Genomic DNA, 14,278 nt, shown 5'->3' on the forward strand with positions numbered 1-14,278 from the left:
CTTATCACCCACATCATACAGTCGCCCCTGTTGCTCTCTATAGAGGCCCCTGGCCGCCTCCGTGACGAGGGCCCTGTAGGCCGCCTGCTTAAGCTGTAGGACATGTAGTGCAGCATCCGTCACCCCACCCTCTAGATCACCCTCCAATTCAGCGATTTCGGCCTCCACCCGGGTCACCTCCTCTTGCTCGCGCCTCCGGGCATGGGATATGAAGGAGAGGGCCTCCCCTCTAAGAACTGTCTTGAAGGCTTCCCACAGGGAGATAGCCGAAGGGACAGACCCCACATTCTCCTCAAAATACCGCTGCAAGGATTTAATCAAGTCAGCACGAATAGTGGGGTCGCGCAGGTACCAGGCATTGATTGGAGCTACCCTTCCCTCCCCCCTCGGGAAGACATCAAAGTGGAACAGGAGCGGGGAGTGATCTGAAATACCCCGCGCCAGATGGCGCACCTCTCCCACTCTCCCAGCATAGGCGGCAGGGACAAGGATATGATCAAGCCGCGAGAGGCTACCATGGGCACCCGAATGGAAAGTGTACTGCAACTGCGTGGGATGTTTTAAACGCCAGCAGTCCACCAATCCCAGGGTATCTAAGAGGCCGGACAGCCACGCCGGCGCCCGGGGGAGGTCCCTAGGGGGGTAACGATCCATAGTCCCAGAAGCCACAGCATTGAAGTCCCCCCCAACCACCAGAAGCCCCCCCGGAAGATCAAGGAGGAGGCGCCCCAGGTCCGCAAAAGTGGTAGACTGTAACCCCGGTGGGACGTACACTGAAACCAAGACAACTACTTTGCCCTCCATTCTCCCCACCAAGGCGGTGTAGCGTCCCCTCTCATCATGGCGCACCTCGTCTATTTCCAGCGGGAGCGAGTTCTTAACCATGATGCCCACCCCCCGCGAGCCAGACGTGAAGCCCGAGTGGGCCACCAGACGATAGCCACGCCGATTCATGGCACAAAAGGAGTTTCCAATAAGGTGTGTCTCCTGCAGAAAGACCACATCTGGCGAAATTCGTTTCAGATACTGCAGGACCACACCTCGCTTAATCCTATCCCCCAGTCCATTAACGTTCCACGACAACAAAGTCAGGTCCCTACCCCCCATCACACACAGAAGCCATCATTCGTCCCCCCGAGAGCACCACAAAAACACCAATACAGTAAAGGGTTTGCCTTGCGGAAAAAACGAACAACACCCCACCCCAACCCACCCATCCCAACAAAACTCCCCCCTCCCTGCACCCCTGCATGAGCCCAGACAGCCCCCCCAAAGTGCAGTGTGCCTGTCGCCCCATGAATGAGAAAACTAACTAGTCCCCCAGAGGAGGAGGGAGAGCCCCCAAGAGACCCCGTACGACCTCCACAGGAGGGGAACTTACACAATCAGACAATGGTGACAGTAATGTTGTCCAGAGCAAGGCCTACTATTAGTCCCTCAGTCCTGATCCGGCGAGCCCTCCCCGCCAACCGCGCCCCCCCCACCCCCCCGGCCCCGATCCCCGGGCAAAGTGTCCAACCAGTCCCCGGCCGCCTCGGGACGATCAAAAAAGTGCGTGCGGCCATCCACCTCTACCCTCAACTTCGCTGGAAAAAGCATCGCATACTTGATGTTCAGGTCCCGTAGGCGACGTTTGACTCCGAGAAAACTCAGTCTCTGCTTCTGGACCGCCGAAGTAAAATCAGGATAGAAGTTTACGTCCATATTGTCGAGTCTGACCGGTCCTTGTAGCCTAGAGGTCTGCAGGATAGCGTCTCTGTCCCGAAAGTTGAAAATCCGGGCAATGAGAGGCCTCGGAGGGGCTCCGGCCTTAGGTCTTCCTCCGGGGACCCTGTGGGCACGTTCCACCGCAAAGAGTTTACTCAGCCCCCGGGGCTGGAGATGGGTGAGGATCAGGTCCTCCACAAACAGATCCGCCGCCTCCTCCTCACGTCCCTCCGGCACCCCGATAATGCGGACATTGTTCCTCCGGGCCCGACCCTCGGAGTCCTCCAGTCGACGATCCATCAGGGCGCTCGCCTGGCCAAGCCGGCGCACCTCCTTTTGGAGGGCCGCCACGTCAGTTGTAAGGCCCGAGGTAGTGTGGGCCAAAGTATCGACCCGGTCATTCGTCTTAGACAGATCGGCCCTCACCAGGCCCACATCCACGAGGACCGAGTCAATCTTCTGCGCCAGAGTGTCGAAGCGCTGGTCCACCGAGGCCTTCATCTCGGCGATGGCGCCCATGACGTCTCGGAGGGTCAGATCCGCGGGCAGAGCAGGAGCATCAGTCGGGCCTGCAGGGGACCCGCGCGGCGCCTCTGGAGATCCCTTCTGGAGGGTGTAGCGGTCCATGTTGTTGGACTGATGGGCTGTGCCACGGCGGGTCGATTTCACCTTTGCCCGGTCGCCATCTTGCTTTGTGGACATGGTTCCAGTCCACAAATCGTACCAATCTCCTTAAAAGGGCCCGACAAACCAGTTCACGGGCTCCGGGGGGGGGGGCGACCACAGCTCCGCAGGGCAGATCACAGCTGGCGGGCCGGCAGGGCACCCCAATGAGGCCACACCACCGCACACCGCCCCGCAACCCTACCTCGCCTGGCAGCAAGGAGGGCGCAAAAGCGAAAGTGAAAGTGCGGGGTACGCAAGTCGCCCAGCCTTGCCCGCCGCTGTTGTTCACTTTGTCTCCGGATCGCCCCACAACTCCAATCCGGGGGGCCGGCGTGGAGAAGGCCGCAAACCTCAATCGGTGGTCCCGCCGGTGTCCGAGGTCCGATTCGGAAACGGGAAACGGGTGGCACCTCAGCTCGGGCTCACAAACACAGTCCTCTCGTCTAGGACAGGATATAGTCAGGATTTATGCAGGAGGTCGCGGAGGTCCTCGGGAGCCTCGCACCTACGCGGCCATCTTGGTTGCGCGCTAGGCTCCTCCCCCGTTATCACCCTAATTGAAAGAATCCAAAAACATCCAGGTACATGGTATGCGTCCATTGATATTGCTAATGCTTTCTTTTCGATTCCGATTGCCCCTGAGTGTCAGGAACAATTCAGTTTTACGTGGAACGGGCGTCAGATGACGTTTAGAAGTCTTCCCCAGGGCTATGTGCATAGTCCTACGATATGTCACCGGCTGGTGGCAGAGCATCTGGCTGAGGTACCGGTTCATCCGCAAATTCAGATATGTCACTATATTGATGATATTTTGATTCAAGGCGAATCACAAGAGGAAGTCCAGACCCAATTGGATAGAGTCATTGAGTGCTTGCGTGAGAAAGGTTGGGAAATCAACCCGGATAAATTACAAGGTCCGTCCCAGGCTGTGAAATTTTTGGGTATTAATTGGCATGAAGGGCACCGAGAAGTGATCCCTCAGGTTAAACAGAAAATTCTTGATTTTGCAGTTCCGAGGAATAGGAAAGAAGCCCAACGCTTCATTGGTCTATTTGGCTTTTGGCGCCAGCATATTCCTCATTTGAGTCAAATATTGGCCCCTTTGTACCAGGTCACTCGTAAAAAGAATGCATTTGAATGGGGTAAACCACAGCAAGATGCGTTCAGTCTGGCAAAAGAAGCAATTCAGCATGCTCTGGATTTATGGCCTGTATGTGATGGTGATGTGGATTTGAATGTGTCTGTACAAGGCCTTTATGCTAATTGGAGTTTGTGGCAGAAACAAGGCAAGAGTAGAGTACCGTTAGGTTTCTGGACTAAAAAGTTACCTGATGCTGGTGAGCGTTATACACCTTTTGAGAAACAGTTACTTGCATGTTATTGGGCTCTGGTGGATACCGAGCAATTGACTTTGGGACATGATATAGTTTTGCGACCTGAAATTCCTATCATGCAGTGGGTTATGAGTTCGCCGAAAACTCACCGAATTGGACACGCTCAAGAGGCGAGTGTGATTAAATGGAAATGGTATATACAAGACAGGGCACGTGTGGGACAAAAAGGAGTTGCATCTTTGCATGAGCAGGTGGCGCGGGCGCCATCGACTGAGACTGAGAGTGAATGTTCCGTACCTTTAGTACAGGAGTCTCCTGTTAAGTGGGGTAAACCTTTTGATGATTTGTCCGCAGAGGACAGAAACCATGTCTGGTTTACGGATGGTTCAGCAAGGTTCATAGGGACGAAACGGCATTGGAAGGCAGTGTCCTATAATCCGATCACACAAAAATTGCTGAGTACAACTGGTGAGGGTAAGAGCAGTCAATTTGCTGAACTCTATGCTGTTTATCAAGTTCTGAAACAAGAGTTACCTGGCACATGTCATATTTTTACCGATTCTTGGTCTACTGCCAATGGACTGGCAGTTTGGTTACCGACTTGGCATTCCCATAGTTGGAAAATCCATTCAAAAGAACTGTGGGGAAAAGAATTATGGCAGGAGATTTGGGAAATGCTCCCACAGAGTACTGTTACAATCTTCCATGTGGATGCTCATACCCCGATAGACTCTCTTGACAAATTCTTTCATAATATTGCAGATGAGAAATCTAAAATTGCTGAGGCAGTGGTGGACACGCAAGATTCTGATATTGCGGGATTGGCGAAATGGGCCCACCAGAAAGCAGGACACTTTGGAGAGAAAGCCACTAGCAGGTGGGCTGCTGATCGAGGAATTTATATTCCCCTAGATTTAATCAAAAATGTTATTCTACATTGTCCCATTTGTCAGCATATCAGGCAGCGCAAAGTGCCCCAAATTGTTAAAGGTCATTTACATCGCGGAAAATTGCCCGCTCAAATTTGGCAGATTGATTACATTGGTCCACTCCCTATGAGTAGGAATTGTCAATATGTTTGCACCATTGTTGATACATACAGTGGCCTGTTGGTGGCCCTTCCCTGTAAGCAAGCTACCCAATTGAATACTATTAAAACATTGGAATTGATTATGATGTATTATGGTGTGCCATTCCAAATTCAATCTGATAATGCATCCCATTTTCGTGGAAGAGTGGTACAGGAATTCTGTGTGGAAAACAATATTGAATGGGTGTTTCATATACCATATTATCCACAGGCCTCGGGTCTTGTGGAGAGGTTGAATGGACTGCTGAAAGACCAATTGCGCAAATTAACAGATGACAAGTATAAGAATTGGCGAGATTTTTTGCCTCAAGCGCTATTGATTTTGAATAACCGTCCTTTTCTAAATGCTGAATCCCCACTTATGCGTTTGTTTCCTCCGAATGTTGATGCTAAGCCCAATGAGATCAGAGAGACTGTGATGTACTGGGAGATTACTCCCGGAGCTTTGGCTCCATGTAGAGCGACCCCAGGGTCGGCAGGTTTAGACTTGCATGCCATGGATGACACCATTATAAAAAGTAAAGATCGAGTCATCATTGAAACCGGTGTTGGTGTTCATATACCAACTGGAAATTTCGGATTAATCGCCCCTAGATCGGGGCTGGCTGTAAAAGGCATTCAGGTGCTTGGAGGAATCATTGATAGTGATTATCAAGGAGAGATTAAGGTGCTCCTGCTGAATAGCAGTGAGGTTGACTTACTGATACATCAAACTGACCGAGTGGCTCAATTGCTAATAATGCCTGTCTTGAGTGGTGAGATGACAAAAGGCACTGCCCCAACGTTGCTAACTGTAAGAGGCCAGAAAGGTTTTGGCTCCACAGATAATCCTGGGGCCAGAGTTTGGGTGCAGTCGCCTAAGAATCCCCCTGAACAAGCAGAAGTGATTGCAACCGGTCAAGACAACACCATTTTAGTTATGAGACCAGGGAAAGATAGCTGGGAAGCAGTCCCGGCTGACAAATGTTACTTACGAGAATGAATAATGCCTGTATTTGATTCTCTTTCAGATCATTCTTTGGACTGTTGCTGCAGGATGTGTCGGCGTTGGACTCCTTTTGGGCTGGTACGACGAGAGAGGAGGGATCCCGTCAACCCGGGCTGAGTTGAGAACCCGAGTGTCGCGTTCCTTCGCTGCGTGGGATTCGTCGCCGAACTTTTGGATTACATTGGCCAAGCAAGTGACTAAAGCCCCTCATTTCTGCTTGACACCGATGAGATCGGTGACGGACATTTTGGCAACTTGTTTAGTTGCTGTCCCTGCTTCATTGGAGACTTTGACTCATATTTTTAATATATCAAATGCTCGCCCCAATGTTCTTCTGGGCGATTTCGCTGCCCATGAGTATTGCCCCTTGTGTACTGTACTGTCAGACCCGATACCGCCCATCCAGTCCCAAATAGTTACCTATAATATCACACAAGGTGATTTATGTTTTTTCCTTACTTGTGATCCTAGGGTGATTTCTGAATGTATGCATTTAAGATTGAAAGGTGCCACTTCATTCACCGCTCATGAACGAACTTTGTGCCTTCAAAGGACACCGAAAACATGTACTTCTGTTCAGAATAACATGACTTGCAAGAGTATGGTAGTTACCCCCAGTCACTATCGCACGATGTTACTGCCTGCCGGATGGCTTTTCTCATGTGGTAATACTTCCTGGCCATATATACCCGCAAATATTTCTGGAGGTCCTTGTGCCATTACTAGACTGAGCTTGCTCATGTTCTCATCACATCCGAATGCCAACTCTCGTGTGATTCGAGATACAGTGAGGTTACAGGAGGATTGTGACTCATCTTTGCATTTATATTCCAAGTCTGAATACCTTAGCCTGGCTGTTTCAATTGTTGGTGTTCCTGCTTTGGCAGTTTATAATGCCAAATCTATTGGGAAAATGGCCTGCTGGATGGTAAAATCCATTAATCATACTTCTACAGTCCTGTCTGACATGCTATTAGACGCCCAGGGTGAACGAAGGGCTATCTTGCAAAATCGAGCGGCCATTGATTATCTTTTGCTTAAACATGGACACGATTGTTCTGATTTTGAGGGTCTTTGTTGTTTTAACTTGTCGGATCATACAAAATCCATTCAAGCTCACATTGATAAATTACATGACTTGACAGAAGAAGTTAGAAAGCACATTGACCAGGGCTGGTTTGACTGGCTCTTTAATTGGTTACCTGATTTGCATTTGTTACGTCAAATATTAGGAGGTATTCTGATTGCTATCGGCATTTTGATTTCTATCTGTTGCTTTATTCAGTGTATTCCTTCACTACTTCAATTCTGCACACCTGGTACTAGACATAGATCAGTTAGTCTTGTTTCATATTATTCTTCCACAGATGTTAGTTCTGTTTAATGAATGTATAATAGACTGAAGTCAAGGGTGAAATGTTCTGCTCGATTTTCCCGGCCTTCTTGTGAGGAACAATAATGTAATGTGACTTCAGTCTCTTATCATTCAAGTCTAAGGGTTAGAGTAGTGAATGGAGCCTATTTACTAGGCACTTCGACATGATTCTGTGCTCTTCCCCATAGATCAGGGCTTGCACACATAGCCTAGGGGATAGATTCGCTAGTATTAGGGATAATCTGTCCTATAGTGAGGGTATTTCATGGAGCTGTGCTGAATTCAGGCCTGGTAGGCCTCAAACGGGAGAGACTCCATCTTTCTTTCTGCTCCGGCAGCTTGGGATGCTTCTAGGTCAAACGTAATGTTTTAGTTATGAGGTGTTATTCGCTTGGAGAGAACCGGTTCAGGCCGGCCCTTATCGAAGGATTGTATTTTTCTTCATGCCGAAGACACTACATCAGGCCGGCCGGCTGGGAACGTGTCCTTGGTACGGGGAGGTACAAGAATTTGGTGGGCGGCAGGTTACAGGCCGGAATTTTCCATGAGGAAACGCACCTCTATATTAGTGAAAGTCTGAGGCAGTTACATGTTCAGTCCGTAGGCGGCATCTAGCCGTTAGCAGTAAAGCTACTACTTATTCCAGGGAAGACAGACGCCATCTTGAAGGCGGAGAAGAACCGAGAGACAGATGCTTTCCTAGCAGAATAGCCAGAGAGGAGAAAGTAGCCGATAAGGAAGAGGTCCCAGTGACTCGGAGAAGGGTGATTCCAGGCGAGCCGAGGCACAGACGAGAAGGGAACCTAGATGACCACTGAGTGCAGGCTACATACTACTAAGGTGATGTTGACCCTTTCTTATTAGAGTGTACAACTTAATCTTTCACTTTTCTTTGCAGGTTATGTGTTATATCGTAATGTTATGTGATTGTGTATGTAATGAGTAATAAAGTATCCAGTTTGTAGTGAACCAACATGTGCTGCGTGTTCTTGTATGAGAGGGTAGCCTATTCTTCTAGTCAGCTGCGGCTACATGAACAGATGTTAACCCTGATCAGGTAAGTGGTAACTGAATAAGGGAAAGAGAAGCCCCTCGAACCTGAGAACAGGCTATGCTTGAACTGGCAATCCTTGTGTGATCTGATGAATAGTGAGACTGATTCCCTTTTTTGTATGTTATGGTGATCATAGGATGAACTGTCGTATGAGACTGCCGTCTAGGTAGAGAGGTCTGGATTCGTAGGGGATCGCGAGGCCGCCGATTGTGCTGAGACTGCCGTCTGGGCAGAGAGGTCTGGGTTCGTATGGGACCGCGAGGCCGCCACTTGTGATACTGTCGTATGGGCAGAGAGGTCTGGGTTCGTATGGGACCGCGAGGCCGCCACTTGTGATACTGTCGTATGGGCAGAGAGGTCTGGATTCGTAGGGGATCGCGAGGCCGCCGATTGTGCTGAGACTGCCGTCTGGGTAGAGAGGTCTGGGTTCGTATGGGACCGCGAGGCCGCCACTTGTGATACTGTCGTATGGGCAGAGAGGTCTGGATTCGTAGGGGATCGCGAGGCCGCCGATTGTGCTGAGACTGCCGTCTGGGTAGAGAGGTCTGGGTTCGTATGGGACCGCGAGGCCGCCACTTGTGATACTGTCGTATGGGCAGAGAGGTCTGGATCCGTATGGGATCGCGAGGCCGCCGATTGTGCCGAGACTGCCGTCTGGGTAGAGAGGTCTGGGTTCGTATGGGACCGCGAGGCCGCCACTTGTGATACTGTCGTATGGGCAGAGAGGTCTGGATCCGTATGGGATCGCGAGGCCGCCGATTATAAGAGGTCTTGGTATGCATAGTAGGAATCCCCTGTCCTTAGGTGATAGATATATGTGGTTGCAGGATTGTAAATAGGTTCTAGGGAGGGGGTAACGTTCTGGCTGGGTTAGTGAGGCTCTGATGAGCGGGTTCTATCTGATCCGAAAACCCAAGCAGAACATATATTATTGGCAAAACATTGTTGCACTTACATTCCAGACAAAAGTGTTGAAACTGGAGGATATATTACAAAAATTACGAAATTAGAGGAAGATTTAAAACCACTGGAAGTTGACAGTGTATGGAAAAAATTAACAAATAGTATCACTACCATAGGGAGCTGGTTTTCTAACATAGGTAAGAGCATTATAGGCTAAATAATACTGCCAATATTTGGAATAACCCTGTTAGTCTTAGCAATAATGATATGGTTCAAATGTTGTAAGAAAAGAAAGATATGAAGTGACCGAAAAGGGGAAGAAAAGAAAGTACGATGAGATACAATTAGAAGAAATGAAATGAGATCTATATAAAAAGATGAGGAGTTTACAGTACAGTAACGAAAAAGAAGGAAATGAAAAGGTTAAAGAAGGAATTGAGATGTGTTAAAGTTGGCATCTGATGAGGTGGTGGGAAATTAGTGATGCCATCAGAGAGGGGATTGATGGAGCAAGGACTCGTATAAAAGAGACCTGCTCGGATGCAATCCTCTCAAAATAACTTGTAATATCGTAATAATTATGTTTGTAAATACTAACATGCATTACAGTTCATACATTTAAGGTAAGGGGAAGCTTGCATGTGTCGTACTAACAAGTAACCCGAGTGTGACTAAAAATGGCTGCTAACGCAGAATTCTGTACTGCGCATGCGTCAACTACATCTACGTAGTAATGACGAGTCCTTGCTTGGAGGGAAATCACTGCAGCTGCGCATTCGCTGCTAAGATGGCCGCTTGAAACTCACATGTTAAAGCGCATGCTTTTGCTGAGACTAAGCCATGCAACTTTATTAAAATGCTAATGTGAAAGATTTTTTATAAGTAAATGGGATTAGAGTAGAGATAGGTGGTATACAGTGAAATCATTTTATTTTGATTTCTAACATGTTTCTTTGACTCTTTCTATTTAGTTCATATTTGGGCCTCAGACCAATACTAAAGCCTATACACACTGTGACACCCTACGCACTCCCACTCATAATCCGCCAAGAACCATGATGATGTTCTTGAACCTCAGCCAAGGCCACAATCGCAACATGTCCTGAGAAAGCAGTGGACATCCTGAATGATGAATGAGAAAATTATTAAATGTATTCTTTTTTTTTTTATAAAGATGTGAAATGCGGGTGGGAAATAAAGCTTGGGAAAATAAATTAAGAGGCGGGAACGCTGAACAATAGACTAAAGAAAATTATTAAAACTTAGCATGGTGTGATCATCCCCCCTTGCTTGTCCAATAAGAATTATGAGTTTCATAAACATTTAGGGGTGGTGTTTACCGTTAGAAGGGTACAATTGGGGTAGTTTTAGTTAGAAGCAGAGCTTGTGTTGCTGAGATGCAGAGAGACCAGGTTGCTGACCGAGAACTGAGCAAATATTGAAGAAGACTCGAATTGCAGACTTAGAGCCTAAACCCTAATTGATTAGAAGATTGCGGAAGAATCGGGGAGGGAAAGGTAAAGATCTAGAAGAAGATTGCGGAAGAATCGAGGAGGAAGATAGTGTCAGAGAGGGGTGCGACGCAGGCGTCAGATCTAGAAGAGGCCATCTATCCTGTCCCTGAATCCTGTCCTGAACTCTGGTCACCTGATCTGTCCCAGGGGACCCTTTCCAGCTCCTTGGCCAAGGGGTTGGTTTCCACACCATCCTAGGTAACTATAATTCTGTGTAGTATGCCATTGTACTGCTCTCTCTGTTTCTCCCTATTCAGGTACTGTCATCGTAATAACATTGTTTAACCATTTTTTTTTTCTGACTTAAATTTAATTTCCTTCCTTGGAGAAAACGGTGTACGAATTGTATTTGGGTTCTGGCTCACATGAATTTAACTAGATAAACATTTAAAACTCTCCAGAGTATGTGGTTATTTAAAGAGATTTTATTCTATGTCACATTTTGCCTACAATAGTTTACTAAAAGGTCCATTGGCCAGAGGAAAGTACATTTTGTTGGAAAGGTTTAGTAAAGAAATGATAAGGTAAATTCATCTTACAGGTATTAGTACAACAAATTGACCCCAGCGGCACATTACAAGCTCATGTGAATGTGTGTTTAATGGGCCCAGGTGAGTATGCGGTTTGTGAGTATCTCTAGCTGGTAACCTGCTGAATCAATACTAATATGCAGATAGTTATACCAGTAATCCATATTCTGCATATGCTATCAGTTAACATTCCTTTCTCCGCAAATCACCAACTCCGTTGCCTATGATAGTAATATTGCCATTTATGGTTAAATATTCTTTTTGTTCACCCGAAAACAAATCACTGTGCCTGGTGCATTTAAAAGCAGAGATTGGTGATGTGGGCTATGCACTAGCTTTACGGCCCATCACCCCATACTTTATTTGCCCTTGATCTTTGCGATTGCCTGGGCAACGGGCTCTCATTGTTCAAATGGGCGGCTTTTGGACTGAGATTGTGTGGTGTCTTGGACCATTCTTCCATTACGACAGATTATACCTATAACAAAAAAAATGGTTTCCAGGTGTACAGCTGCTTTAAATGCAATCACCGGACTTTCCAGATTGGTAAGGCGCGAGACAGGATTCCAAATTCAAACTTCATACCCAAACGAGTCAGAACTAGGGTGCCCCTAGTCTATCTTTCCCCTCAACCCGGCTCCTACACGTTCCCGCGCGGCCACCGTCCCAGCGTCAGGTCAAGGTGAAGGTGTTGGAGCCGGCGGGCGACTGGACCCGGCGACTTGAAACAGCGGCGGTAGCAGTGCGGCGCTCCGTAAGGCTCAGGGAGCAGAGGACGGCCTACTTCTGACGTCAGTGTGAGGAGTTTAATTTTAAAACAGGAAAAAGCAAGATGGCGGAGGGCAGCGCGCTGAGGCACCGCTCGGGATCTGGCCGCCAGGGTGTCCAGGCCAATCATTTGATGGACAAATATCAGCCTGAAGGTGAGGTCCCCCCTGCTTAGGTTGCGACTATGCCTTTACCATTGAAGGTGATCAGTGTCTGCCCCAGCTGCGAGGGCACTGTGGTTTTTTTGATACCCCTCCGGACGGAACGCAGTGCGCGCGCTCCTTACCCTTTAGCGGCTTCGGTTAGTGCGAGGGCATGTCCGTAAATGAGAAGGAACGTGGGGAGTGATAGCGCGCGTGTGCGGACTTCAGGCTCACACCTGTCTGCAAGCTCGCGCCCCCTTTTTTTTTGCCTCGTTCTTCATTCTTCCACCTGTCATTTAGCCCGCGCTTCTCCGCCCTCTCCTTTCTGGGCTGCCCTGACACCCACGGGCAGCAACTGTCAGTTGACTTCTCGTTGCCGTCCTGTGCCTTTCGCTTCTGACGCCTGTCATGTAACACCTGTCTCCTTGCTCCAGTTCGTTAATATATAATGGAGGATAGCCCCTTGGTTGGATTGGGGAGCAGTGGGTGATACCAAGGTTTCTTACCTGGTCTTGCGCTCTATAAAAATACAGTCCAGATTAGCTTCAGTAGTGTCTCCAGGTGTTATTTAAATTCTTATTGATTTGAACGTGAATTGCTAAACATCTGTGTTCTTTCAGGCACTGCAATGGGATGCAGAGCCCGTGAAGTCATGTCAGGTTCTTGGCCATATGTTGAGGAATATGTATTTTATAGTTACTAACTTAATGATGCAGTTTATTGATTTATAAAGCAAACACATGTTAGAAAAATGTGGTATAGTGAGGGCAAACCAGTATGGTTTAAAAATATGAAATATGCTCATGTTTAGTTCTTAGTTCTACCATCTTTGGAAAGTATTTAGAATGACGGAGATCAGTGTTATAAGTGAACTATATGTGTGTGTATATATATATATATATATATATATATATTTTTTTCACAGTGTTATAAGTGAACTATATGTGTGTGTGTGTGTATATATATATATATATATATATATATATATATATATATGTATATGTATGTATATATATTTTTTCACTGAAAAAACAAAGGTTAAAGTAATGTTATGGTAAGGTGAATATATCAATGACAACATTGTTGTTATGAACTAAAAATAATCACCAGTTACGTGTGCCCACTCCCGCACTACATATGACCTCACATACATCACTCATGACATTTTCTATGAAATCACTGGTGACCTCATCCAATGAGTGCTAGTTTTTTTTTTTTATAGTTTACATAGTGGCGGGTACCTACCATATTACTTTTCTATCCAATTTTGTACACTTGTGTTTAGCAAATGGGTGTAAGTGTTTAGAAAAGGCATGTTCTCCTAATGCATTATAGGTGTGTAAAGGTATTGAACACATTATAAATCTTTGTATTGAAGAGTAACTGTGTGACGGTTGACGACTTGTGTTCATTATGTTCCACACAAGTTTTTTAGTACTGTTAACAGGGATGTGGGATTCCTATAGCCCGACGCCCAGGACATATTGTTTGGAGTCAAGGGCAACACGTTTTCATGTGTGTTTTTGTCCTTGGGACAAGTAGGCCCAACCCCCTGCTGCACAAACCCTTTGGCTGCCAGTTTGCAGTACCACATTATGGATCAGGAAAGGGCACTGCCTGCAGTTAAGGTAATATTTTTGTCCATTTGTTAATACTGTTCAAACTTGTATTTATGGTTCATTAATTGAAAGCCTTTATTTTTAGGGTGAGCGCTCTAAGTAAATGTTGTAAGCTCGGACTGCACTACTGACAGTGGTTCCAGTATAAAAATGTGTACACACATTTTCAAAGTTTAGCAAGAATAGGCTATGTATAATGCTCACAGAATGCTCTCTGATTTGATGCAAATATTTGCAGAAGCTTGAAAGCAAGATTGATGATTCTTTGCTTTCAAAATAAAATGTTGATGAAAAAAAGCATTTAGTTAAGCTACTGCAAAATTTCAGGTACCATTTCTTTGCTGCATCATTTAATAACGTGTTGATGCATGTTAGTATTTCCCAAAAATATTCATAATGGAAAATCAGTGTAACCAGTTTCAATAAGATTATGGGAAACAAAAATAAACTAGCATTGGCAAGGCCAGTAGGGTCTGAAATTGGTGGTCAGCTATTTAGTTTTGTCAATGTGTGAATTGTTTTGGCATGGTTTTGGAAAACCTTATTGGTGTGGCAGCTGCCGGGTCCTCACCATTATAACAAACATT

General features: G+C 46.8%; 1 protein-coding gene and 1 long non-coding RNA gene across 3 annotated transcripts in view; one reads left to right on the forward strand and one right to left on the reverse strand.

Moving 5' to 3' along the window:
• Positions 1–11,883, reverse strand: part of LOC146821383 (uncharacterized) — a 35,523-nt gene extending 23,640 nt beyond the window's left edge. The window contains exon 1 of the long non-coding RNA XR_014963154.1: positions 11,747–11,883. This is a non-coding gene — a long non-coding RNA (uncharacterized LOC146821383). The remainder of the gene's footprint in view (positions 1–11,746) is intronic.
• Positions 11,884–11,917: 34 nt separating this feature from the next.
• Positions 11,918–14,278, forward strand: part of ATL2 (atlastin GTPase 2) — a 653,233-nt gene continuing 650,872 nt past the window's right edge. Inside the window, exon 1 of one of the 2 annotated variants that reach the window (XM_085612325.1) lies at positions 11,918–12,084. In XM_085612325.1, the coding sequence (XP_085468451.1) occupies positions 11,994–12,084 (91 nt within the window). In that variant the 5' untranslated portion in view covers positions 11,918–11,993. The remainder of the gene's footprint in view (positions 12,085–14,278) is intronic. The other variant, XM_085612324.1, reaches the window with a different exon arrangement.

The sequence above is a fragment of the Triturus cristatus genome, chromosome 6 (genome assembly GCF_964204655.1).
Source record: "Triturus cristatus chromosome 6, aTriCri1.1, whole genome shotgun sequence".
NCBI classification, from domain to species: domain Eukaryota; kingdom Metazoa; phylum Chordata; class Amphibia; order Caudata; family Salamandridae; genus Triturus; species Triturus cristatus.